The 26745-nt window shown below is 40.2% G+C and overlaps 1 protein-coding gene across 4 annotated transcripts in view; it reads left to right on the plus strand.

The window, feature by feature from the left end:
• The window catches only part of RAB3GAP1 (RAB3 GTPase activating protein catalytic subunit 1), a 2239542-nt gene that overhangs the window by 2142932 nt on the left and 69865 nt on the right, over positions 1 to 26745 (plus strand). For all 4 annotated transcript variants that reach the window (XM_044074944.1, XM_044074945.1, XM_044074942.1 and 1 more), the window contains one exon: positions 13392 to 13494. In XM_044074944.1, coding sequence (XP_043930879.1) covers positions 13392 to 13494 — 103 coding nt within the window. The remainder of the gene's footprint in view (positions 1 to 13391; positions 13495 to 26745) is intronic.

Below are 26745 nucleotides of genomic sequence, written 5' to 3' on the forward strand. Positions count from 1 at the left end.
AAGCTGTTGTTACTTTAGAGTTGTTCGGCTGCATAAATGCCTTGCTATGGGCATTTCTGGGGGAGAGCACTTGACTAATTAGCACAGGACTCTCCCTTGGACTTCCTGTTTAGTATTTAGCATGACCACAGAGACAGCCCTCCTTGTTGATGAGCTTTGGGCTAAAGCGTGAGCCATCTCTGAATATGAAATGTTTACAACAAGGTATACACTGTATGGTAAATTTTCTTACTCGGTCCCTGTGAGTCTTTTGCAGCATCAGCAGAATGGTTTCGAGGGACAGGAAGGAAACATAGAGGAAACCACTGCTCTAGAACAGACTCCCCATCCACATTAAACAAAGTTCACTCCTGTCCATATTCATTGGGTCTATGGATGGGAAACAAAAAATTTACTTCAGGACTGCTCCTTGTACTACTAATGGACAGAGGCAGCTCCTAAATGCTTTTATCCCATGCTTAGGTCAGCTCAAATTATCTATTGTTTGATCCCAGTTATTCTGTTTAGGGGTAGGTTATAATTATTGACCATGAGATGGTTAAGGCCAATCTCTAGCCAAATGGAGTAGATTGATTCATGTACCAAAAGGTACATTGGCTAGGCTTAAAAATGTCCCACAAGGACAGCTAGCCTAGTACTAGGCTGTGAACCTGTATTTTATTCCCTGATTCACATGTAGAGGAAATCTCCTTTGGGAAAACCAGCACTAAGACAGTGCAGTATTTTGAGTCGGAATCCAGAGAAATATCTGATGTACATAACAGATATTACAGTTTACTAGAGGTTGGTAACCCCATCCCTGCACCTTTCTTTTGATTTTTAGAGGCTTTTCTGGATGCTTTTGCGTTCAGTTCTGCTGCACCAGACTGTCATCTTCCAATGCCTGAAACCTGATAGGTTTTATAAGGTGCTTGAAGACCTAAACTTCTTACATAAGATCCATTTGGCAGATTACTGTATTTTTTCTGTTTTGCACAGACATGCCATCTAAATGTTTACCTGCTGCTAGTGCCCTACTTTCAGGCAAAGAGAGTAGGACAATGGATAGATATGGAAAGAAGGTGTACACCTCTTCCACCCAGGAATTCAAACCTGTGAATTACCAGTCTCCAATCACCAAACATTCATGGTCTATTCTGACTGATTTGAATAAAAACCTGTCTTCCATAGAAGTGTCTGACATTAAACAGCAGGCTATTTCCATCATGGCTCAAGCTACTCAGGTATCAAGTCATACTATTAAATGCGGTTATGATGTGGTGGAAGCTTTTTCCACAACAGCTGCTACTGGATCTGTCACCAAAAGAGAAGCATGGCTTCATTCCCTGTCTGTGCCTGAGAATATTAATGCTAAATTCTTGTATTCTCCAGTTAATAAGGATCTCATTTGGTTCTGAGGCAGCCAACTTGTTTAAATCCTTGCAAGAACAACATAAAATAATGCAAGATCTCAAATGTTTTTTTTCCTCACTTTTGTTCTCACTTCTCAGAGAAACTACCCGGCTAAGCCCACTTCCTTTTCTGGAAGGGACACTAGCTAGAAAAATTCCAAGAAAGAAATTTCAGGACAAACCGTGCAGAAGACTCCAAGTGTGGGAATCCTCCTTTTCTAAGCAAATCAGCCTATTTCTTACCTCTTCTAGTTCTCTTCAGTCCCTCCTTCCCTCCCTTTATCAAAAAGACTGACCTAATCCCTTTCTGCTTGGCAGCTCATAACATCAAACAAATAGGTCCTTCCCATTATCCAGAAAGGTTACAGAATGACTTGGAAGAATATTCCACCATTCAAAGGTATCCCACCACCCCCTCCCAACAGGTAAACTTCTTACCTCCTAAACTTCAAGAACTTCACAAATGAGGTACAACAGAACATGTGCCCCCCCCCCTCCCCAGTATGTAGGAAAAGAGTTTTATTCCAGACTTTTTCTGATGCACAGAAAATAAGAAGAATGGAGGCTTTTTCTTGATTTGTCTCATCTCATCTCAACACCCTTTTAAAGGTGCTGCCATTCAAAATGCTGTCTCTGCAGACTCTACTCCCTTACATACTTGCCTTTCTAGTATCTTTGGTCTTGATGGATGCTTAGTTCCACATCCCCTTCAGTCTTGCCTTCCAAAGGAAATTCTCAGGGTTCAGGGTTTCCTGTCAGCATCCTTACCCATGGTTCCTTTTGTAAGACTACATATGAGAAAGATCTAGTGGTCCCTAAAGCCTATATGGTCTCAGCATTTTCACCCTCTTGACACTCAGATCTCACTTTTTTCCATTCTGAAGAAAGAATTTCTGTGGTGGATATTTCATTTAAAGTTCAAACCAGGCTTTCCTTTCAATCTTACATTTCCTTCACAGTACCTGAACACAAATCATGAACGTAGAGCGAGCAGACCTAGATTGAGGACATGGACAGGTTCCCTAAGAGCCCAGGAGCCATGGTCCCCAAATCAAATGACAGAAAACAGTGTGAAGCAAATGTGCCACTGCTTCAGGCCCTGCAAATCTTCGATCACATGTAGTCTCCATGTCCCTCTGTATCTTCACAGATAACACAACAGCCATGTGGTATATAAACAAGTTGGTGTGTGGGACCAGATCTTATCAGTTATGCAGCCTGGCTCTTTTTGCTTGGGAACATGCCATAAAAACAAATTTGTCCCTCCAAAAAGTTTACATTCCCTCCCAGAACATTGTTCTGATAGATTTTGTAAGCAGATCAGGGAAGACTGTCACTAGTGGATATTAAACAGAGATGTCTTCCTAGACATAGTCCACAAGTGGAGTATTCCTCTGATAGACCAATTTACCTTCATTCAGAACAAGCAGCTCCAACTGTTTTACTCCAGGACTTCTTGCTTTCAGCCCTTAAGGACAGATACTGTATCCTTTCCTTGGGAAGAGAGGTTTCCTTATGCCTTTTCCCCCTAATACCAAACATCTTGTTACAAATCCAAAGGGACAAGCCAAACGTTTTGCTAGTCAGCATTGTTTCCCCTATTCCCTATCATGTAATCAGGGGTTATCACCACAGGTTACCTTAGAGAGTGGACTTCTTCATGCAACACAGTGCCTCTCTACTTAATCCCAGCCTCATCTCTCATCCTGACCATGTGGATGATATGATTCTGATCCCTTTCAGACACCAATTTTCTAAGGATGTGCTGCAGGTTCTTCAGGAGGCAAGTAAACCTAGAATGTCTTGTATATCCAAATGGAAAATATTTTCTACTTGGTGTTGTGCTAACAAGCAGAACCCTGCTTAAACAGGTTCTCACTATCCTATCTTATTTATGTGAGCTATTAGGAGCAGGTCTAGCATACTCCCCTGTTAAGGCACATTTATCTGCTATTTCTGCATGCTTTCCTGTTGACCGTCCACTGCTTTCTAGGCTTGAAGTAAGGCAGTTTCTCAAGAGCATCTTTCATTTGAACTCACCTAGGAAAACTAATCCTCCTTCATGAGACCTGAATTTTGTCTTAGAAAAACTTACTCTGCCACCTTTTGAACCAGCGGCTTCTATAAAATTTTGTGGATGGAAAACCATTCTTCTATTGGCCCTTACTTCTGCTAGAAGTGTTCCTGAGCTTCAAGCCTTTATGACTTCCCCCTCCATTCCTTATTTTTCATTAGGTCAAGATTTCTCTGAGGGCCAACATTTTGTTTACGCCTAAGGTAGTCAGTGAGTTCTTCCACAACCCAGGCCATTAATCTTCGCACCCTTCTTCTCTAACCCTCAAAACAAAAGTGAATGAATACCTCACCCTCTGGATGCACACAAGCAGCTCAGAATTCACTTGGATAAGACCAAGGATATTTGGAAAACTGACCAGCTTTCTCATTTCTTTCCAGGAAGCCAAATTAGGCAACCCATTCTCTAAACAAAATATCGCTAACCGGATTTCTAAATCCATTCCCTTTTGCTGCATCCACCATGGTAAGTCTTCATCTTCTCAAATTATTAAAGGTTATTTTAAGCACAGAAAGGGAAATTGGCTAGGCTGAAAATGGCCTAGAAGGGCAGTTAGCGTAATACTTGCCTGTGAAACCTATGCCACTAGAGCAGTTGTCTTCTCTGGAGCCTTTTACAAAGAAATTGATTCCAGAGCTATTCTACAAGTAGTAACTTCAACTTCTGTGTACACTTTTGCTAAACACTATAGGGTAGATGCTTTCTCAAGACCCAGAACTTCCTTTACTAGGTCTGTCCTTTCTGGATTAATTGACAGTTACCCCCTATGCCTGATCCGTCTACCCTTACTACATGTTAAGCTTTGGGAATTAACCAACAGTCTGGAATGCTGCAACAGTGAACTAAGGAAGAACATAGCACAGTGGTTTAAGAAATTAGTGGTCTGCACTCTTGTGGGAGAAGAGGCTGGACTCTGCCCTTCTGAGCTGGGAATTTCTGGTTAAAGGCTTATAGTGCCTGCATATTTGAACTATTTCTTACTGTAATTGGTACACCTTGTTTGCTGTAGCATAGACTAGATCCAGGCCTGCTGAATCTAGTTTTGTTTGTATGCTTGTTATTTCCCTGAAAAGCTAATTTCACCTAAAACGCAGCTTTTCAGCGCTTCTGTGGATCCGTAGTGATATCTGCATTGCTTACTATACTTATTTCCTTGTTTCACTTGAAAGAAAGTTACTGTTTGTCATTTTTGCATTTAAGTTACCTGGCACTTGCTCACTAAAGCAATTATATAAGTCAGCACTAAAAAATTAAAAGCACTACACCCTCACAAACTCCCCCTGGAGTACCTTGCTCCCCATTGGCCATTTTTTTCAATTATAAAGAAATTCCCAATACTATTCTAGCATGTCCAAAGGTCAGTTGTCAATCTCCTCTCCAGTCCAGCTGGTGAATCTGGGAATCTTGAGGCAATGTTACAACTGCCTCATGTACACAGACAACCCTCTCCTCCTCCCAAAAAATTCCAACACATGTGAGAGATGCAACCATATAGCCAAACTGGAGGCTAAACTCTCTCAACTCAGTACTGGCGTAACCAGTCAGGAGGAGAAGGAAACCACACTCCCTACAATTCCAGTCTCACATAGACCTACCACGACAGCAAACCAAACACATAAACACACAAAAACATACTTGGAGGCTCCAAATAAAAATCTGCCTAAGCAGCAGAGACCTCCAAAGCAGAATCCCAAGCAACCGCTACCCCAAAACAAAACACATGCAACACATAGCTCACAAAGCCAGTGTGCCGAACAGTCACAGCCCTTAAGGCTAAACAACACACCTGATACACGTGTAATAGGTGACTCTATCATCAGGCACACTGACGTCCCGCTCACCAGGCTGAACAAGGAGAAGGTCACGGTGAGCTGCCTGTCGGGCGCTAGGATCCGCCACATAACACAAGCACTCAGGTCACTCCAAGGCAAGTACAAATATGACTCAGTCATTGTCCATGCTGATGTGAATGACCTGAGACGTACCTCCCTGGACTACATGAAAAGAGACATAGAGGAGCTCTCTGAGCATGTAGCCCAGGCCAGTATGACCCTGACCTTGACTAGCATCTTACCCTCACCAAGAATTATGCCACAGTATGAAGACAAGATTATCAGTTTCAACAATTGGCTTAAGTATTGGTGTCATTCAAAGGGGATCCAATGCCTGTCAGCCTGGGATGACATGCTCGACAAGCCACGATGCTTCGCTAGGGACGGCTTGCACCTGTCACCCCTGGGCTTTCGGATATTGGCAAAGGCTCTTGCTACCCCCATAGTGCCTTTTTTAGGCAAGGCTCAAAAGACAAACCCACCTCCATAGGTATCACAAGGGATAAGAAGCTAAGAGTAATGCTACTCAACGCCAGAAGTCTAAACCCCAAGATGCACGCACTCGAAACTCTCCTTAGCATGGAGAACATTGATATCTGTGCAGTAACAGAAACCTGGTTCAAGGCTCCCGAGAGCACCCCAGCACTACCAGGTTATACCTCATACCATGCTTTTCGGCCCCAAAACTTGGACCGAACCACAAAAGGAGAGGGAGTATGAATATTCGTCAAAGATACCCACACCTCCAGGTTGGTGGCACAGCACGAAGCATCAGAGACTATCCATGTGCAACTAACAGTGAGTAAAACTGCCTTCCAGTTTATAGCCTGCTACAGACCACCCTCCCAAACCCAGGAACCCCACTCGGCCTTCCTGAGAACACTGGAAAATATGAAGGTCTCTCCAAACACCATTATATTGGGTGACTTCAACTACCCAACCATAGACTGGGAGCATTACTCTAGCTCCAACACCCTAGCCCAAAGGTTCCTAGAATTTATAAACTCAAATGCTATGGAACAACTTGTTACCACTCCCACAAGAGGGGAAAACATACTGGACCTGATCATCACCAACATGGGGACTCTATGTTCCAGACCAGAAGTGTATCCCTCACTGGTAAGATCAGACCATAAACTAATCTCACTGGATATTCACATCCCGACCCCACCCCATGCCCAGAAAACCACAGTGAAAAACTTCTCTAAAGCAAATTTCACACTCCTCAAAACCGAGGTGGAATCCTTCAAAGCCCCCGGGCCTGTGGATAATACGGCCCAGACCTTAAAATCCTTTATAAATGCATTCTATGAACACCTTCAGGAATGCATGGATCATGCAATCCCAAATAAAACCAAGACCCAATCCTCCAAAGGCAGACGTCCTGTCTGGTGGACCCCAGCCATAAACAAACCATACAATAGAAGGAGGAAGCTACTACATGATAGAGCAAAATCCCAAAAAGGGAAGGCATCTCTGATCAGTATTAGCAAAAAACTATGGGCACTCAGCTTCGAGAGAAAAATTGCACAGGACACTAAGGATAATCACAAGGCTTTCTTTAGTTATGTTAGGAATCTGGATGGGAATTCCCAGATATGCTCAGAATTAGTCCAAAATGACAAAAAATACACCGAACCCACAGACATTGCCAACATCCTAGCTGACGGGTTCAGCGCAAACTTCTACCCCCCCCTCCCCACCAAAAGGGCTAATATCTATCCCAGCAGAGTGCTGCCCCCCTGACATCTCAGATGCTCAGGTAAGAGCTGCCCTCTCCAAAGCAAGAAACACAGCATCAATGGGACCAGACGGTGTCCTGGGCTGCGTCCTACATGAACTCCAAGAAGAGCTAAACCCAAACCTAAAACTACTGTTCAATCTCAGCCTTACTACAGGATATGTACCCAAAGAGTGGCGTACAGCAACAGTGGTCCCTCTCCACAAAGGTGGTGCCTCAACGGATCCTGGAAACTATAACCCCATAAGTCTCACTAGCTTTGTCTGCAAAGCTATGGAAAGGATCATCATGGACCTTATAAATAAAGATATTGGGGACCTACAGACACTGGATCCTACCCAGTTCGGCTTTGTTAAGGGCAGATCCTGCCTCTTAAACCTGGTCGATTTCTTTGAAACAGTCACCAAGGCCATTGACAAGGGGAAGGTGGTCCACACAGCCTACTTGGACCTCGCAAAAGCCTTCGATACAATACCCCACTCAGGCATTATAGATAAGCTCACCAGCTTAAATATAAACCCCTATGTCACTAGATGGGTTGCAAACTGGCTCAAGGATAGAACCCACATGGTTAGAATAGCTGGAGCCATGTCAGACTCCAAACCAGTTACAAGTGGCATCCCACAAGGCTCGGTCCTGGGACCTCTCTTGTTAGGTATATATTTCTCGGAGGTACAGGCCAACATGGAAGGACTGTGGCTGACCAAGTTCGCAGATGACTGCAAACTGGGTGCCATAATAGACTCTCCAGCCGACACAAGCATCCTCCAAAAGGGCCTCATAGAAACAGACAACTGGTGCCAGAGCCATGGCCTCAAGCTAAATGTCAAAAAATGTATAGCCATCCCCTTTGGCAAAAACAAAGTGCCCACAAATTACCACATAGGTGGTAATCCATTAAGTACAGAAGAAGTAATTAGGGACCTGGGGACCCAAGTTGATAGCAATCTCTCATTTGACAACCACGTGGCCAAAGTGGTTAGAAAAACATTTTATATAGCCCACCTAATCATGAAGGGATTCACATCTAGATCAGGGGAGGTCATCGTGCCTCTTTACTCATCCCTCATCAGGCCCATAATTGAGTACAATGCCCCTTTTGGGATGTACCTTACCAGACACCTGCAGCAACTGGAAAGACCCCCAAAGTATCTCACCAAGAGAATCAAGGGGCTCAAACAGATGCCGTATGCTGCCCGGTTAAAGAAACTCCAGCTCTACTCAGTGGCATACCGCCTGCTCAGAGGCGATCTGTGCCTGACATATAAAGCCATGTCCAACCCTGAATTAATGGACATGCTGCACCTCAGAAAATCCAAATCCCATCGAGCTACGTGCTCGAGGGACTTGAACCTCAGCACTGAAATAAATAGGACATGCTGGAGGGACAGATTCATAACCCAGAGGCTCCCTTCACTCTGGAATAAAATCCCAGTCCAGGTTAGGCAGAGTCCTTCATTGACTCTCTTCAAGAGGAACCTTGATGAGTGGATGGGAGATCGTAGGTTTACCCCGGGTATCACTTCTGTGTCACTGTTAGACAGAGGCACAGTATACTAACCTCGAAAAAGGGCATAGCAAAATTAATTTAAAATGGGTGGCGAAAGCCATACACACTCTGGCTAGGCTTATAAATGCCCTAGGTCAGATAGCCTAGTATGAACCTATGAACCTATGAGCAGTAGATGTACTACTAATCAGTGCTGCAGCATTCCTTTCCACCCTGCCATCCCACCCTTTTTTCCTGTCTGTACAGACCAAGGAGGAGCCATTCTCTATCTTTCCCCCACTTAGCTGACCTTTTCTATCTTGTAACCTTTTCTTAGGTGTCCCCATGTCCCCTGACATAGAGATAGTCTGAGATCTCATGCTCATATATCCACTTTATGTACCCATACACCTACAGTCTTGTGCTGATTCGTATGTGAGCCTCCTGTTTTCCCCTGATTTTGACCATAGTTTCAGTCTTTGTCATCTGACATGATTACCTAGAGATCTTTGAGTGTCATTTATGTTATCTTTCACTTTGTATTGAACATGTATGAATTTAGACTGTTGTTCCTAGAATTTTAGTTATCATTTTGGTTCCCTACTAGATGAAAGAATGTTTAAAATGTTGAGTACGACATGCTCCATTCGTTCATCTAATATAGACCTGTCATTTTTACTTCTCAAAGAGTGCAGTTCTCTAGCAGTGGGGTTACTGAATTAAAATCTTCAGCAGAATTCACTTATTAATATAATGCTATAGCAGGTGTGAGGTGTAGTAACCCTAACCAATAACCACAATTTTCATTTTTTTCTATGTAATTTGCTCCTACCCTTTTCTAAATATATCACTTCCAGTTCTTCTGTCTCTGTTGCAAAATTCAATATTTCAAATACAGATGGTTTATATTTTGATCTCCATTTTATAGTAATTATTTTTTTGGCTGCCACCACAATTAAACTTAGCAAGGCCTTACTATGTCTAGGCAATTCAGATCCTGTATCCTAGCTTAAAAAATCATTTCCTTAGTTACACCCATTTGCTCACCCAGTATTTCTGATAGAGTAATCTGTAGGGAGTTTTTAAAGTCTCCCAACTCATTACACTCCTAAAACGTATGTTCCCAGGTATCTTTCTTCCCATTCGCACTAGGCTAGCCCTGCTATGATGTGTAGTCTGTGATCCATAGTCTCCTATCTTGAGGATACTGTGCAGTATATTTAATGCCCAAAGTAGTTGTTTTATGCAACTTTTCCCTCTATAGGTCACCATCTTGAGTCTGTGCTGTTGCCCACAGCTCCATTCTTCTGTGAGTTTGAGGAGTAAATACTCAACATGTTTTTGAAAAGGTGGCTGAGACCCAGGAAGAACATGCAAATTCCATACAGGCATTGGTCAGAGGTCAGGATTAAACCTTGTACCTTGTGCAAGGGATGCAAAGGCCTTAACCATAAAAAATGGAAGATATGGCTAAAGAGAAGATTCTTCTGTTTTAAGAGGATTTAAGAGAATAGTTAAGACAGCATTTTTCTAGAAGAGCAGCAACAGTAAAACTGATTCATACTGGTATAGATAATAGTGGTGAAAACCATTAAGGTCAATTACGCAGGCATCAGAGCATCTCAGGATTAGAGATAATCTAGAATGGTTGAAAGGGCAGGTAGTTACTAATGCTAGAACAACAGAAGAGTAGCCATTGCCGGTACAGTACAACTGATAGAAAGAACAAAAGACACAATATCTTTCTTAAATATGAGAAAAAAGAAGGCTCAAGAGCAAGAAGAGGCAAACCTGATGCAGTGAGGAAAGACTTACAAAAATATTTAATAATTTACAGAAGGATATTTAAATTATCTTTAATTTCTGCATAGAAAGAGCTCTATAGGTATATGCCATTAAGGAAGGTTCGGTTGCATAGCTTAGGTCAAAACTTAGAGAACTGGCACAGCTGATGGATAAAAATAGTTTGGCACACCAAGTTAAATCATGTGTGTAGTCTCTTCATTGTAAAGTAACCAGTCAAGTACTTTGCACCCATGCTGGACCAATGATAGTGTCATAACATGATTCAAAACTGTATGATATGAACAGGTATTTTTTTTAGTTATTTTTGTCTTGCCATTGTGTCTACCAGCTAACAGCCCTTTACCTATCACCTCAAAATACCATCCCTCAAAGCATGTGGAATAGATCATCCTTTTTTCACTTGTGGAGGGTGAGAATAGGGTGGTGAGACTACCATCCTGGCAGCCATAGTAAAACATTTGCGAAGGCCCTAATCCTGAGCATTCTTAGTGCGGATGTCAAAGGTGGCCACGATACCAGTGTTGAACATACAAGCTTCTGTGTATGTGTGCTTGTTTTAGCTACAGTGTATACTGCTAGGAGTGCACATTCCATAGCTGGTGCTCCTTGTTCCCGCAGGTGACACCCATCCTGCGGTAGATGTTAGGGCAACAGTGAGCTTAGCTGCCTCCCTTGTTCAGCATGGATGAGCCACTGCTAACCATTCACTTCCATTCTCCCTGCTCAACTGGTTCACTGCCCAGGTTGATAATTAATCTGGGGTCAGCTGTGTCATAGTCAGGTCTTTATCTTTTGTGGCACTTAAATAACTGTAAACTGGTATTATATTAGTAAGAACAAGGATAATGGTGATCTTAACGTACCTGCATAAGCTAAACTTGATGCACACTAAAAATTTACAGCTTAGAATTTAACAGAGAGAACTTCAGTGGACATAAATAGACTCAGTGAAAAATGAAAATGTTTCAGGATAGCATTTAAAATGTACAGTGGCACATAAGTGTTTAGTAACTCCATAAAAAAAAATAAGAGTCTATTAGATATGCACTTGTGTTTTTGGTATTATTACTCCTTGTCAGCATTCCATAGTTTGCTGCGAAAGATTTGACCTGCAGAGTTTGACTTTATGAGTTGGATTGCATTTTTAAACACCAGTGTATCATGCATTTTTGAAAAAAAATGTATGCTGAAATGTTTCTGTTTTTAAATGTAATCTATTTTTTTCCAAAATCCCATTGTAAATGAAAGCTTGTTGTAATTCTATAGATATTTCTGTGTTTTGCTACAAACTTCCTGGCTTGGTGCTCTTAATATAGACTCATCATTTTATAAAGTCACTGTAATTAGATAAACATTGTGCTCAATATACAGTAAGAGTGATCGACCAATGAAAAACACTTCTGAAACAGTGCCGCAGACCAGGATTGGGATTTAGAAGCATCACCAGGCTGCAAAATCTGTACTGGGTGAATCTCACTGATTCAGGTGATCTGTAAATGTATTTTCTACTAATAATTAATTAGGTAATTCATGGAGCCTTTGTCTCAATGAGAGGTCAACACTGGTAAACCTGATTTTACATTAACTTCAGGACAGGGGCAGCATTTCCATATATATATATATATATATATATATACACACACACACATATATATTTATATATATATATATATATATATATATATATATATATATATATATATACATACATACATACAAACACATACACATACTCACATACTCACATACTCATTGAGTAACTTGATGTATATAAATGCATTTAAAGATTTCATAAACTTAAATTCATTTGATATTATCTGTAGCTGCACAAGGCATCTGCAACAACAGAATGGGTTTGTTTATCATGCAGCTAGTGCACACAACTGCTTCAGTATTCAAGATAGCTCTGAAATGCAATGCTGAGCTTCAGAGCAGCCTGTCTTGCAGGAAAGCATTGCTAAATTATTTTTTGCTCCTCATATGCAGATTTGGCGACAGGGTGATCAATGAGAATGAACAACTTGCTAGTTTACAAAGTTGCTTTTGGTCAGCATATCCAGTTTTCTAAACTGCAGTCCACCATGTTACATATTTATTGCCTAATTTTCTGTAACTAATCTTTGTGGTTAAAAGCAAGGTTTTCTGAATCTGGAGTCAGATCATTGAGTAGATTCCGGAATGCATGATATACTTAGTTGCATGTATATGGTAGTGGTGCCAATGTTGTTGTTAGTCTTTTCGGTTTTTCGGTAAGGGGTCGCCACAGCGGAACTCTGGTCCGCTAATGATTGGCAGTAGATTTTTATGGTGCCGAGATGCCAGCCCGACCTCCAACCTAAAGTGAAGGCACGCCCATTCACGCATGTCTTTCGGAGGCCACTCGGCCGCGGGGAGGACATGCAGACTCCACACAGAAGGCACTCCCTACACACTAGCTGAGAATCGAACAAGAGAACCTCTTGCTGTGAGGCAACAATGCAACCGCTGTACCACCGCGGCTTCTACACAAAGCAAATGAAGAGACAAAGGTTGATATCATACCAAGCCACATTATCAGTTTGGTTAAAAGGGGAAGAAATGAATATAGATGGAATATTTTCCATTTCAAGTACTTAAATGGTGATATTATTGTTTGTGAGTTCACAAGCAATGTAACTGTACTAAAATTTGCTATAAAATTATTTCATCTTAGTATAGCTGTTTAAAATTTAGACGCATTTACATATCTTTTCAATATTTCCAACTTGGCTGGCTGTCACCTTCAATATTTTTGTACTAAAATAAAACCAAGTTTCATTAGCAAAATACTGAAAAGTTGATAATGGCAAGCTTTGTCAGAACTGGTAGTCGCAAATTAAATCAAAATGTCACTTCAGCTAATAATACTGTCAATCCTCAGATAGTATTTGTTCGTATATGTATACATTGTTATTTTGACACTCTCAAAAGGTTAAAATCTGAAAGACTTTCGAATAAGCTAATTTGTCAGATGTCAGAATGCTTTAAGCACAGCTTGCAGTCAAGATTTGTTTTATTTTATTTTTATTATTGTTGCCAGGTTTGTGAGCTGTCTTCTGGAGCAACCCGAAGTGTCAGTCATTGGAGCAGGAAGGGGTCCAGCGGGTAGAATAATTCACAAGCTGTTCGTGAACTCTCAGAAGGTGAGCATACCTTTGGCACTTTTCTTGAAGTAAAACAGTCTTTTTGTCACTGTCTTTTTAAATTGTCTTTTCTAACTTTAGGTATGAAATATCATTTCATGATGTATCCTGTCCTTCAGAGAAAACATGTTTTTATTTATTTCAGAGAATGCAAATATGTACACTGCTGTCAGTCATCCTACAAAGTTTTGGATGCTCCACGTTTTAACCAGTCAGTGAATGCTCAGGATAGCTTATTGTATTTTGTCAAGTAGCTGAGAGCAGATTAACTCATCTTTAAAAAGTCGAGTGGTTTTCACTGACTTCACAGTAAATATTACACACATTTCTTTGTCACATTGTTTGTTAACGGATTTTTGTCAGTTGCATTATTAGTCTCCATATCACTTGGAAAGTGTCATCATGATGGAATTGGTAGTTGTAAAGTCTGCAAGCAGCATAATTTAGACTGGTTGTAGTGTAGTCTTCTTAAAAGGGGAATACAACTTCTCTGCCAAAAATCAAAGAAGGCTAGTACAACATGATGAAGTTCTATGCCTGAAAGTTATTTCTAACAGAAAGACACTTAGGTGGTATGTAATGATAGTGAGAGGGCAACAAAAAATAAATAAATAAAATAAGCAAGGTCTAATAGATTTATTTCTTTATTTAAAACTATGTTGTAATAGGAATGTTAACCCCTGGGCCTGTAGTAGGATGTCCCTATAAATTCATTGAAAGGACGTGAATGACCTTGAATTTTCCCCATTTATGGACAGCTTTCCTTGACAATGTTGACTGAAAGCTGCATTAGTATAGCTGTTAGTTTCCACTCTGTAATTTTTCATGAGCATATTTGCAGCATACTCTACACCCCTCCTCACAAATAAGACAGCTGACCTCGTTTTCCCGTACGCCCTGACAGAATGTACTTATTTGGTCTACTTTCTTTATTTCCAGACCCACCTTTCTTTTGTTAGCTAAGGAAGCTTCTTCTTGTTACTTTGCACCAGTGAACAGCATAGGTGGATTTGCCAGTTGGGTAAAAGTTCCACTTTGACAAAAGATAACATGTAACCATTTTCCAGAATATGGAAAAAGAACTTAATTTTCTGTACTTCATTAAATATTTTAAGGATTTCTAGAGTGAATGCAGAAAACAGGAAGTACCACATTATCTTCATAAAAAATTAAAAATAACACTTTTTCTTTACACGCTGGCTATCTCCAGGTTTTACAGAGTTAGTAACTATTGCAATCTACTGTTTCAAATCTGCAACCTGACTGCCCTTCATATGCACTCCAGTGTAATGCCAGTAGCAGGTGAAATCAGTTTGTCTACCTAAGGCTGAATTTTTGTGTATCTAGCTGACTCGGTACTGTGTTTCAAAACCAAACATGAAACTTCTATTAATGTAGTATGTAATTTGGTTGGCATAGTAGCTTTCTTTTATATCACACTGTATGATTATTTTCTGAGCTTTATTTATGACCTTGCATTTTCTGTTGCTGGAGCTTTTCTTAGGCTGTATTGTAAAAGAAAAAGAAAAAGGGGGGGGGGCGCTGGCATAAAATGAATCCTTTTTACAATGATGCATCATTTGTTATAAAGCCCTCCTATGTTTAAAAATGCACTTTTTTGTTTTTTGATAAGATTTTACCAACAAAAAAAAAACTTCCAGTATTTCAGCTTCCATATTGCTTCCTCATATTCTTTTTAGTTTATTCACTCACAGTAATCTGACATTGAAGTAACAAGGTAGACTAATATCACAGTATCAGCAGAAAATATTTATGTATTATCAGTTTGTCTGACATTTGTTCTTCCACCATTATTTCTAAAGGATGAATGGTCTTACTCAGATAGAATTATTCATTGTTGTATATCACCATTAGCCGTGGTACACTCAGTTAGATGGAGTGTCAATTGGTTAAAGTGATTATTAATGTAAACCTGGCAGTTTTTTGTATGCTGCCATGATGAATTCAATTATTACTCAGTGAATGCCCTTTAAATTGATTTTACATTACGCACCCCTTACATGGTACTTTTACCTTGTAAAGGTTTAAAAGATTACAGACACACTGTTTTACTTTAACCTTGTATTTGATTTTTGCAGAGGTTTCCAGTGCCTTTCCGGTTAATTTTTCTTGAAATTGTGCGTGTACATATTAGACTTATATTCCGTTATGTTCAGATTTATGTCAGTGTGCAGCAACATTTTCTATTTATAATTGCCTCTGATTTTTGCTGTATATTTTGTGTTAATTTCCCAATAATGTTGGTTTTGGGGTTGTTCATGCTTTTTATATACCTTAACAGTTTTCCTTTTGATTTAAATTGTTTTTGGTCCAGACATCTTAAGTAAGTTTCAGTTCAGCCATTTACACTTCTTAAACTGTCCTTTCCCATTGCTTTATTAATTTTTTTATTTTATCTACTGTATATATCATTCTGTGTGCTGAGAAGATTGTTTTATTACCAGTCATAGGTTCATAGGAGATTACTAGGCTAATGACTTAAGGGCCGTTACAAGCCTAGCCAAAATAAGCAGATTTTGCCCAATATATATTCCCTAGAGCCAAGAGGATGGTATGGATTTGTGCCTGTGCGTTGAGTGTCTTACAGATTGTCTTTGTCCATAAGGGACATAGGCACCACCCCAGGTGTGAATTTGCAATTCCTAATGCATTGATCCAAACTGCATTTGAAGAGGGCCAAGAAGGGGCTCTGCGTAATGTGAACAGGAAACCTGTTCCAAGGATGAGGAAATCTCTGAGACGTATCTGTCTCTCCAGCATGTTTTGTTTGAGTCGCTGACTAAGTTTACATCCCTAGATTTGATTACCCTCATGCTGTTTGACTTGTGGATGTGTAGCAGCTCCATCAGGACTGGATTTGTAAGTGCCTTGTAGGTCAGGCTAGGTCACCCCTTAATAGTTGGTAGGAGACAGATTAAAGGGATTGAGCTTTTAGTCTGTCCACATAGTTCATTTTGTTTACACCCTGTATTTTCTTTTGTGAGGAACTTCTGAGGTAGCTCCAGCTGCTGTAGGTATCTAGTCAAGTACATGCCAAATGACGCATTGTACTCAATTATTGGTCTGAGGAGGGCTGAGTACACCAGGACTATAATTTCCTTGGATCTGGACACCATACCTTTACTTATATGTTTTGCCACATAAAAGGATTTCCTCACCACTGTGTACACATGGAGGTCAAAGTTCAGGCTACTAGCTATCTGTGTACCTAGATCTCTCACCTCTGAGTCCACTCTAAGGGGTGTGCTATTGAAGTTGCAGTTTTCAGGAGTGTTTGACTTCCCGAAGGATATGATGATGCATTTTTGAGTTTATATCAGAACATCGAAGGCTGATATGTCCGAAGCTCAAAACTTCGAATTTCAAACCTCGAAGAGCAAAAACATCGAACCATAGAACGGAGATCGCCATAGAGTGTGGAAAGGGAAGATTTTACTGCTGCACTGCAGTTGCAATCTCGTTGGTATATTTAAGTAGGGGGGGGTGTAGGGGGGCTTGCCCCCCTACATAGAGCATTTTTTTTGTTTTTGTTTTTTTGAGTATCTAGTATTTTTTTTTTTTGTAGATTCAATTTTTTCGCTTTCGAGGTTTGCAGTTCGAAGTTGTGCACTTCGGACTTGTAAGCTTTCAGTTATCTGATATAGACCCGCATTTTTTGCATTTAGTTTTAAGCCCATGATTCTGGCACCAATCATTTGTCTGATCTAGATCCTCCTGAAGGATTTCTACATCTTTGGGGAATTGCCCCCAGCTTGCATTCATTGGCAAACTTTGTATACAGAGGCCTTCCTCATTAGCCTTGACTTAAGAGAAGTATATTCCAAACAGGAGTGATCCAGTACTGAGCCCTGTGGTACACCACTAGTAACTTAGTAACTGGTCTTTTTCCGGATCTGGATTCACCCACTGTAACCACAAGTGTCCTGTCCATGAGCCAATTGGTATCCATCTGGTGACATAGGGATTTATGCCCACTTTTGTGAGTTTATTTATAATACCTGAGTGAGGAATTGTGTCAAATACCTTGGCCAGGTTGAGGTAGCTAGTATGTACTGTTTTACCCTCGTCCATGGCCTTAGTGACTTTCTCAAAAAAAAATGCACCAGATTCAGTAGGCATGACCTGCCCTTGACAAAGCCTAATTGGGTTCAGTCCAGTATTTGGAGGTTTCCCATGTCATTATTTTTCAGGTCCATGATTATTCTTTCCATGGCCTTACATATAAAACTATTCAAACTTGTAGGTCTGTAATTTCGTGGGTCAGTAGATGAGCCCCCTTTATGTAGAGGGATGACTGTTGCTGTCCTCCACTCTATCGGGACAAAGCCAGTCAGGAGGCTGTAGTTAAATAGAGATCCTAATGGGCCTGATAAGTCCTGATTTAAGCATTTTTAAGCGGCAGCCTGGTATATTGTCAGGCCCCAATGAAGCCATGTTTTTTTTAAGTTTAGAGAGTGCAGTTGCAACCTGTTCTTTAGTAATAATCGGCATTTCTTTGGTGGAAGGTATTTCTTAGGGAAGAACTGGGGGTGAAGAGGAGGTGAAATTTGAGCTGAATTTGTCACCCAGTAGATTTGCTATGTCTTCCAGCTGAGTGTAGGTGATGCCATCTACAACTAATTCTGCACATTGTTGGGTATTGCCCTTAAGATTGCGGGCATAACTGAAAAATGCCTTATGGTTATCCTTAACTTTGGAGTCCATTTTTACCTCAAACTCTGCTTTCAGAGAATTGACTAGTTCCCTGATTCACTTGTTTAGACTAATGTGGGACTTATTGCTCTGTTGTGCACATTCCCTCTTACTTCTCAACAGGCTTTTTTTCTTTGGTTGTGCAACCTATTAATACCAGGGGTCTACCAGCATGGCTTGTTTCTGTGGTTTGTCCTGGGTTTATTTCAGTCTGGTGCTACCATTTTTTGAGCGTTGCTTATGTGGGCATGCCTCTGCATAGGTTTCTGTATTTTCTGGATTTGAGTGAGCTTGGAAACTAGCTATGCTGTCCCTTAATAGGAAATAATTTAGTTTACAGAAGTTCTTAAAAGTTTTTGGGTTTAGACTGGGAGGGATGGACTTGTTTTACCTTTATTTCAAGAGAGACTGCTTTGTGATCTGATCTTACCAGTGAGGACATCACATGGGGGGGGGGGGGTAGTTAAAAATCGCCTACGAGTATGGTATTGGGCTGAATGATGAGTGATTCTTGTAACTTCAGGTATGATGTATGGATTTCCTGGTTCATAGTAGGGACCTTTAGCTAGCAAGAATACGGTAATAGAGTTTTCCCATGGTTAGTTGGACATTGAGTAGCTCAAGCATGTCATATTGTTTGACCAGCCATGAGGTGTGTGTATCCCTTATGTAGATAAATATATCTCCGCCTTTTGCTGTTTCATGATCATTAGTGTGCAGAATGTATGAATGGCATTATTGCCATGTGCTGACGGAGTACTTTCCATGGCTTTTAACTATGTTTCAGTAACTGCACAGATGCCAGCATTCTCCAGGGTGAGGAGAGCTTAGAGGGAGTTCAATTTCTTGCTGAGACTCCTAACAGTGAGCAGTAACACCTTTAGCTTGTCCTGAGTAGTTTTTGTTATATTGGAAGGTTTGTCTGTTTGACAGTGCTAATAAAGGCACTGTAGGAGTGGATAATGTTTTGACCAATGTCAGAAAGCTAGAGGTGTCAGGTGAAGACCATTCATGGCAAAGAATTGTGGCCTATCAACCACATCCTCCCAGGCTGACAAGTATTAGACCCATTTTGAATGACACCAGTAGATAAGCCAATTGTTAAAGTTGATCTTTTCTGCTGTTATTGTGGCATCATACTTGGAGACAGTAGAATGCTGCTCAGTACTAGGCTCATACCTGCCTGTGACACATTCTGAGAGCTCAATCATGTCTCTATTCATACAGTCCAAGGAGGTGCATCTCAGGTCATTTACACCCACATGAACTATGACTGAGTCATACTGGTACTTAGGGGTAAGTGACATGAGTGCTTGCACAATTTGGCTGTTCTATTTTTTTACCTTATTGTTCTACCTCTGGTTTTCTGAGAGATTTACCATTTAGGTGCCATTTTAAGTTACCTTTGAGAGATTTACTCTGTGATCTCAGTGTTCTTCAATTTGTCTTCTGTTTAGAACTTTTATTCCACTTATATTCAATGCTGCTTATTTTGATGTTATACAGTAAGGGCCTGTTTTTTTATTTTCTGCCCCTTTGGACATGAATGTATGCAATCTGTGAGAGATATTATGTCCTTAAAAACATAGGGGTAATTGCCATGTCCCTTTGGGCTATGGTGCCTTTGTGAGAAGAAGTGAGACACTGTAGTTCCAAATCTGATTTTTCTGTTTAGTGTACCCATGGGTACTGGTAACATCCATGGGCAGACGGAGAGACCTGCTTTGCCTTGACCCATACTCTGAAGCTGCATTGAAATGCTAGGCCTCTCTGCAGCAAACCATCTGTCATTTCATTAATGTATGGATTTAAAACTTGCATTCATAGTGAAGGCCTGTATGGATGATGACTTCAGTTCAACTTTGGTGGCAGCACTCCTTTATTCAGTGCCCGCATTTGTACAGAGTCACATGAGGTGTAACAGCACTGTATTTCCCTCCATTCCACGTGTCCCAACATGTAAGTGAAATGCCCAACTTCTTTGAAGAAGTTATTGATGCAGGAGAAAACTATGGATTCCGTCTTGTGTACCATCCAGCCATTTGAATAAGGACATTCCTTCAGGGGTTTATGGACTTCCTTGTTCACTCAGTAAAACGTGCTTTTGCCAGACATGTGGTTTGTTACAAAAAGATAAAAGTTTTTCTTTTACTATTACAGAGTCAGTGAAAAATAACAACATTAAATTAAATGCAGAAGATTTATTAGATTATAAAGAGTATGTTGGCAGGTTAGGTTGAATGCCTGCAATTACCATGGACTAAAGGAATCCTAAAACTTTAAAACTAACTTAACGATGAAAGGGTTAAAGCACTGTTAATTAAATAACTACGTCAAGTTGCGTAATGTGATTTTTTTTAAATAAACATCTTTATTAAATTATTACATATGACATAGGCAATCTTACATTTATATGAATGAAAAACTAACAAAATGACACCACTTTATTTGCAAACATATCACAGACACCATTGAAACAACTGTAGTTACAAACATTATACATCTCTTATAATCTATCCAGTCCTTGTCAGTTAAATCCTGCCTCTTAAACCTCATTCCCTCGCTGCATATATTGTTCCCGTAATTCCCATTTTTTCCTATGTAGTTTGTTCCATCCTTTTGATAAAGATCATAATTCCAGTTGTTTTATCTCTGTTACTATTATTTACTACTTTTAGTAAAGTTGGTCTAGACTTTGATTTCCATTTTCTAGTAAATGCTTTTTTGGCAGCCACCACAATTAGATTTAGCAAGGCTTTACTATGTCTAGGCAATTCTGATTCTGAATCATAGCTCAAAAAAAATCATCTCCCCGTTCAGTCCAATCCACTCACCCAGCATCTCTGACAGAGCGGTCTGCAGGGAATCCCTAAAGTCTGCCAGCTCATTACAATCCCAAAAAATATGTTCCCTGCCACCTCTTTCTTGCCCGTCACATCTCCAACATTTGCTGTCCACCTGACGAAAAATTCTTTGGAGTCTACTTGGGATATAAAAATATGTAAACACTTCCAGGCAAAGATCTTAAATCCTCTAGATTTTTGTTGCATGTTTGGGAGATATACATATATCCCACCATTGTCTCTTTGTGAATTGCTTATCCAGTCTCTCTTCCCAATCCTTTCTAAGCTCCTCTGATTGAGTCTTATAATTAGCATGCAATATTTTTTTGTATGCTTTACTAATCATTCCTTTTTTAACAGCTTCTGTTCTAAATTCTATTAAAAACTGTACCAGTGCTGGTCTTTCATTTAGGACCCCCCCTATTTCTTTCTCTTTGCCTGTACTCTGATATCAATCCTTGAACAGGAAGGCAATTTCTAACCTGCAGTCCAAATAAATTATTGGCCTCTTCCCATTCTATTACCTTTCCCTTTCTGTTTATTTGCTCCCAATACATTGGTTCCTTTTCCAGTTTTCTCTAATAAATTCCAGCCCCCCTGTTGCCTGTTATCTGTATCCCTAAACACAGTCATCCCTATCAGCAGAATTTCTTTTCTCCATTCTCGTGTTGGTGTAGTTCTTAGAAAACTCTCTGCTCTTTTATGAATGCAATACTCTGTGTGATTTTTGTTGTTCTCCTTAAGAATCTCCATCCAAAATCCCAATCTGTCCTTATTTCTTGAGTTTCCTCCCTGTATCATCATCAATCCTTTCCACTTTGAATTATAGTTTTCTGCTTGTACTGTGTACAGGAGCCTTAACTGTGTTGCTCTTAAATACCTCCTTAAATTGGGTAATCCTAGTCCACCTAGGGTTGGGAGGGTGGCCTAATGGTTAAGATGTTTGCCTTACAAACACAAAGTACAGGGTTTGAATCTCACAGGGGATAACTGGCTAGGCTTAAAATGGCTCGCAAGGGCAGTTAGCCTAGTACTAACCTATGAACCTTGTTCTATTAGAAGAATCAGCTTATCCCACTTGACCACTTCCCCGATAAAATCCTTCATCTCCTTTTTGTTATCCACAGCTTCTCATCTGGTTGATAAAAATACACCTGACCTGTGTATAAGACTAAAGGCACTAAAAACATTTTAATTGCTTGTATCTTAGTATACATATCCGTATAACAAAGCTTCCAGTGTCTCGGTTTTTGTATTTTCTTCTGCGTAGTCTCTTCCCACATATCCTTAGCTGCCAAAACAGAGTCATTTCTAATCCATACTCCTAAGTACTTCATTTTATCATGTCTCCATAAATATGGATATTGTTGGACCAATTTGTGCGTGGGTACATAATGTACCGCTATTGCCTTTGTTTTAGCTTCATTAATTTTGTATCCCAAGAAGATTTGAAACTGTCTTAAAATCTTCCACAACACTGTAATGTCCCGTTCTGGTTTTGTCATGAATAAAATATCATCTGCAAGTAGAGCCAGCTTTTCCTGACTATTATACCAGTTATATCCTTGAATTTCTGAGCTCTTTATTTTCTTTGCCAGTGATTCTAAATATAACGCAAACAACAAAGGGGAAAGCGGACAACCCTCTGGTTCCTCTACTCAAGCAGAAGTTATCAGAGAGGACCCCACCCACTTTAATTTTCACCTCCAATACCTCATGTATACTCCTAATCAACCATATAATTGTATCAGGGAAAGCAAATGCTTCCATTGCCCTGTTCATGAAGTCCCAGTCTGCTCTGTCAGATGCTTTTTCTGCATCAAGAGCCACCAATAAAAGTGGTATTTTCTTACATTCTGCTTCCTTCTGGATAGTCAGTGTTCTGTTAATACTGTCAAATGTTTGCCTCCCCTCCACAAAACCACACTGATCCCTATCTATCAATTTTGGTATCACTTTTGAATTCTTTTAGCCATTATAGACATGAACACTTTATAGTCGTGGTTTAGTACTGAAATGGACCTGTATGAAGCTGGATCCAATGGATCTCTAACCTGTGTAGGTATTACCATTACCCACTGCCTTCTTCCAGGATGCTGGTACTTCTCTTCCTCTTAAAATACTGTGAAACAAAACCTTCCAGATCTGTATCAGTTTTTTCTTTCTAACTTCCACAGGAATACCATCTATTCCTTGGCGATTTCATGTAGATTGGTTATACATCTATACTTTTATCTCATCTCTTCCTATCCCAACTGTTAGTAATTGAGCCTCATCTACCAATAACATTGGCATATTTAATTCTTCCATAAACGTTTCCATTTGCACCTTTTCTTGATTTTCGTATTTCTCTATTTTATATAAACTTTCATAAAATTTCCAAAATATTTCTTATACTTCTATAGGCTCTCTTGTCATTTTCCTTGTTATAGGCTTCCTAAACTTGGTGATGGCCCTTTCCACTTTCTGTTGTCTGAGTCATCATGCTAAAAGTTTTTGTGCTGTAGAACAATCTTTCTAAACTTGTTCATATTATCGAGGTAATCCCTTATTTTCTGTTTAGCATTCTGCAGTTACTCCTTTTCTTGTTCTGAGAGATTTCCCCTATTTTGCAATACCTTAAATATTAATTATTATTAATTATACAACAACCCCCTATTAATATTCTAAAATGTGCACGCTGATTGGTCAGCGTGCATGATGTAAATCAGACTTATACTAATGGAAAAAGGTCCGGTCGCCTGGACTTTTTCCATTAGTATGTCTTTTTTTACAGCAACGGAGAACGCAATATCTTCATTGCACACTGTCTCGCTATGTTAAAGGAGTTCAACATAGCGAGACAGCTTTAAAAAAAGTAACGGAGATCTTCCTTTCTCCGTTGCTTTTTTTAAAGCTGTCTCACTATGTTAAATGGGTTTAACATAGCGAGACAGCTTTAAAAAAAAGCAACGGAGATTCTCCTTACTTACTTCTGCAAAAAGAGTTTCTGAATTGCAAGTCCTTATGGCTTCCACACCTATCCTTATCTTTCATAAGGACACAGTATCGCTTAGGACTAACCCTTCTTTTATGCATAAAGTTGTCAATGAAATGTCAAGAAGGTCATTGCTTACTTTCCTTCCAAGTCCTCAGAATAAGGGGGAAAGAATTTTTCATTTCCTAAACATTCATAAACAGCTCAAATTTTACCTAGACAAAACTAAGTTTATCAGAAAACCTGATCAATTATTTATTTTCAGCATAAAAAGCTAGATACCCTGTTTATAAACAGATGAATTTCCTTCGATAGTTTCTTTTGTGATTTCTTTGATAGAAAACCCCTTTTAGGCCAGGTCAAAGCTCATTCCACTAGGGTCATTGCTTCTTCTAGTGCCTTTTTCAAGGGTTTGAACTCGGTCTGTTTTGCAAGCAGCTATTTGGTCTTCCATTCAAACGTTTACAAAACACTACAGATTTGATGTTTTCTTCATGATCAGAACTGGTTTCACTTGATCCATCCTTCAGTGAATGGTAGACTCCAACTATTTCTTCAGTCCTCGTCCCTAACATTCTAAAAAGCTTTGGAAGTCAGGTCTATATTACCTTGTCGAAATGGCATAACAGCAAATGCTGTTTCGATGACAAACAGCAAACTGGAAATACAGTGAAAGCTAAAAAATCGCTTGGCTGGTGCTGTGACATTGCCTTTTACCCCACTGTAGTGCGATCTCAGAATTGGTATATTTAGTGAGGGGTGTGTCTGAAAGCCCCCCCACTTTGAAATGTTTTAACTGGTGTTTTATGTCTTGTTGGTCTACCGATTTTTTTCCCTAGGAAAAAAATTGGTGACCTGGGCTTTCGCTGTTTTTGCAGTTTGCTGTTTGTTGTCGAAACGGCATTCACTGTTATGCCATTTCGACAAGATAATATAGACCCTTGGAATTCTGCCCATGTGTAAGCAATACCGTGAAAGAGATCAGTTAAGGACATAGTACAGTTGTATATGAAATTAACATAACAACAGATGTTCGACTAGATCACCACTGCAGCATTGGTACCCTCTTTCCCCACTTTTTTCTTATTTATATATTTTCCTTTTTTCCGGCTGAGGTGGACCTGCAATACCTTTCTTTCTCTCTTTGTTGTCATGTCTTAGTTTCCTCTCTCTCTTTTGCTGGTCCTGGGCAAGAAAGCTCTGTGGATTTTGTCCCCCATAAGTCCTGTATGCATCATTTCACATTCTTGCACTTTGGTCCTAGGTTAGACATCTGTCACAAGAGGAAGGTGCCCAAGCTAGCCATATGCATTATATCCTTGGCAGCATAGTTCAGATATGTAAGTGTTGCAACAGAGATCTACTTGGATGTATACTGTTATGGTAAGTTCTTACACAACTGTACTTTCCTGCACTGACTAGACAGTGTTCAAGCATATTCATATCAAAGCATAAGCCTTCTAGGTATCTGGAATTCAGACCCATATGTGGCCTTGGTCAGGTTCTGTAGGTCTGTCCACAGCCCTTCTCTAAACATGGATTGGAATAAGATAATAAGGGTGCTGATCAAAGCTTCATTTGGAATGGGTTGTCTTCTCTTCCTCCTCTGTCTCAAGAGCACCAAGAGAAGGTCCCAGTTCCTGTACTTCTGCTACTTCCTGGGCCTGTTCTGGTACAGGGTTTCAGGATGTCTTGGAGTTGATGTTCAACTGCAGATTCCTAGGCTGGCATCAACACTGACCATCATACCATTGTAGATTTGCTCTTCTGCATCAGTGTTTTTTGTTTAATGTCATTATTCACTAGGGCCCAGATTGTTGATTCCAGCCAGTCGGACTGATGTTGATACCATCTTCCTTGGTGCATTGTTGATGTCAGCATTTAAGGCCTCAGCACTAAACCCTTCCTCAGTGCAAATGTCAATGTCTGCATCTGGAGCCATATAGATTCTTTGGCACTAATACCTTCAGAGTTATGACCTTTGGATCTCCATTATCTTTTGGTGCCAGGTTTCTCAGTTTTTAACTGTTAAGATGCATGACTTATTGCAGAGCCACTCCTTAGTGTTGGGAGATTCCCTGTCAATGTTGTTGGCCCCCACTCCATGACATCTCTCATTTTGAAACTTTGACCCAGTCATTTTTATTGAAAGAGACAAGGCAAGAAAACTGTTAATAGGACAGCAAGGTGTGTGGACTTGAGTCCTTTTCCTTTCATGTGGATGATGCCTATTTGAGAGTGCCCATGAAGAGCCGGATGCAAGAGAAAGCATCTGGACTCCCCCATGGAGACCCTTGCAATGAGTGTAGATCTGGAAGAGGGAGAGACTTTTACCTCTTCTCATTATAAGCCCACATGTGAGGAAATCCTAAGATTGATGCAGCAGATGGTTTATTGCCTCACTGACTCGGTCTCCCAGGAAGAGGAAATCCTGCAGCAGACTTTCTGCTATATTCCTGCAACTTCTTGAACAGTTTTCCCTGCAGACTGTATGGTTTCTTTGGCCTGCCAGAGTATTTGGCAAGAGCCTGCATTAGAACCTCTCTCAAGGACACCTGCCAAATTCATCAGACCTGCCAAGAACTGGCAGCACTGGAATGTGGTGCAGTTAGTTGACTCAATTGTGGCAGCTGTATGCCTCAAAAAGAGCCTATTTAAAAGAGTCCAGTAGTCCACACCCTGACAGACTCCTGAACTCTGGATTGCTTTTGGAAGCAT

The sequence above is a fragment of the Protopterus annectens genome, chromosome 6.part0 (genome assembly GCF_019279795.1).
Source record: "Protopterus annectens isolate FY-2018-M chromosome 6.part0, PAN1.0, whole genome shotgun sequence".
NCBI lineage: Eukaryota > Metazoa > Chordata > Ceratodontiformes > Protopteridae > Protopterus > Protopterus annectens.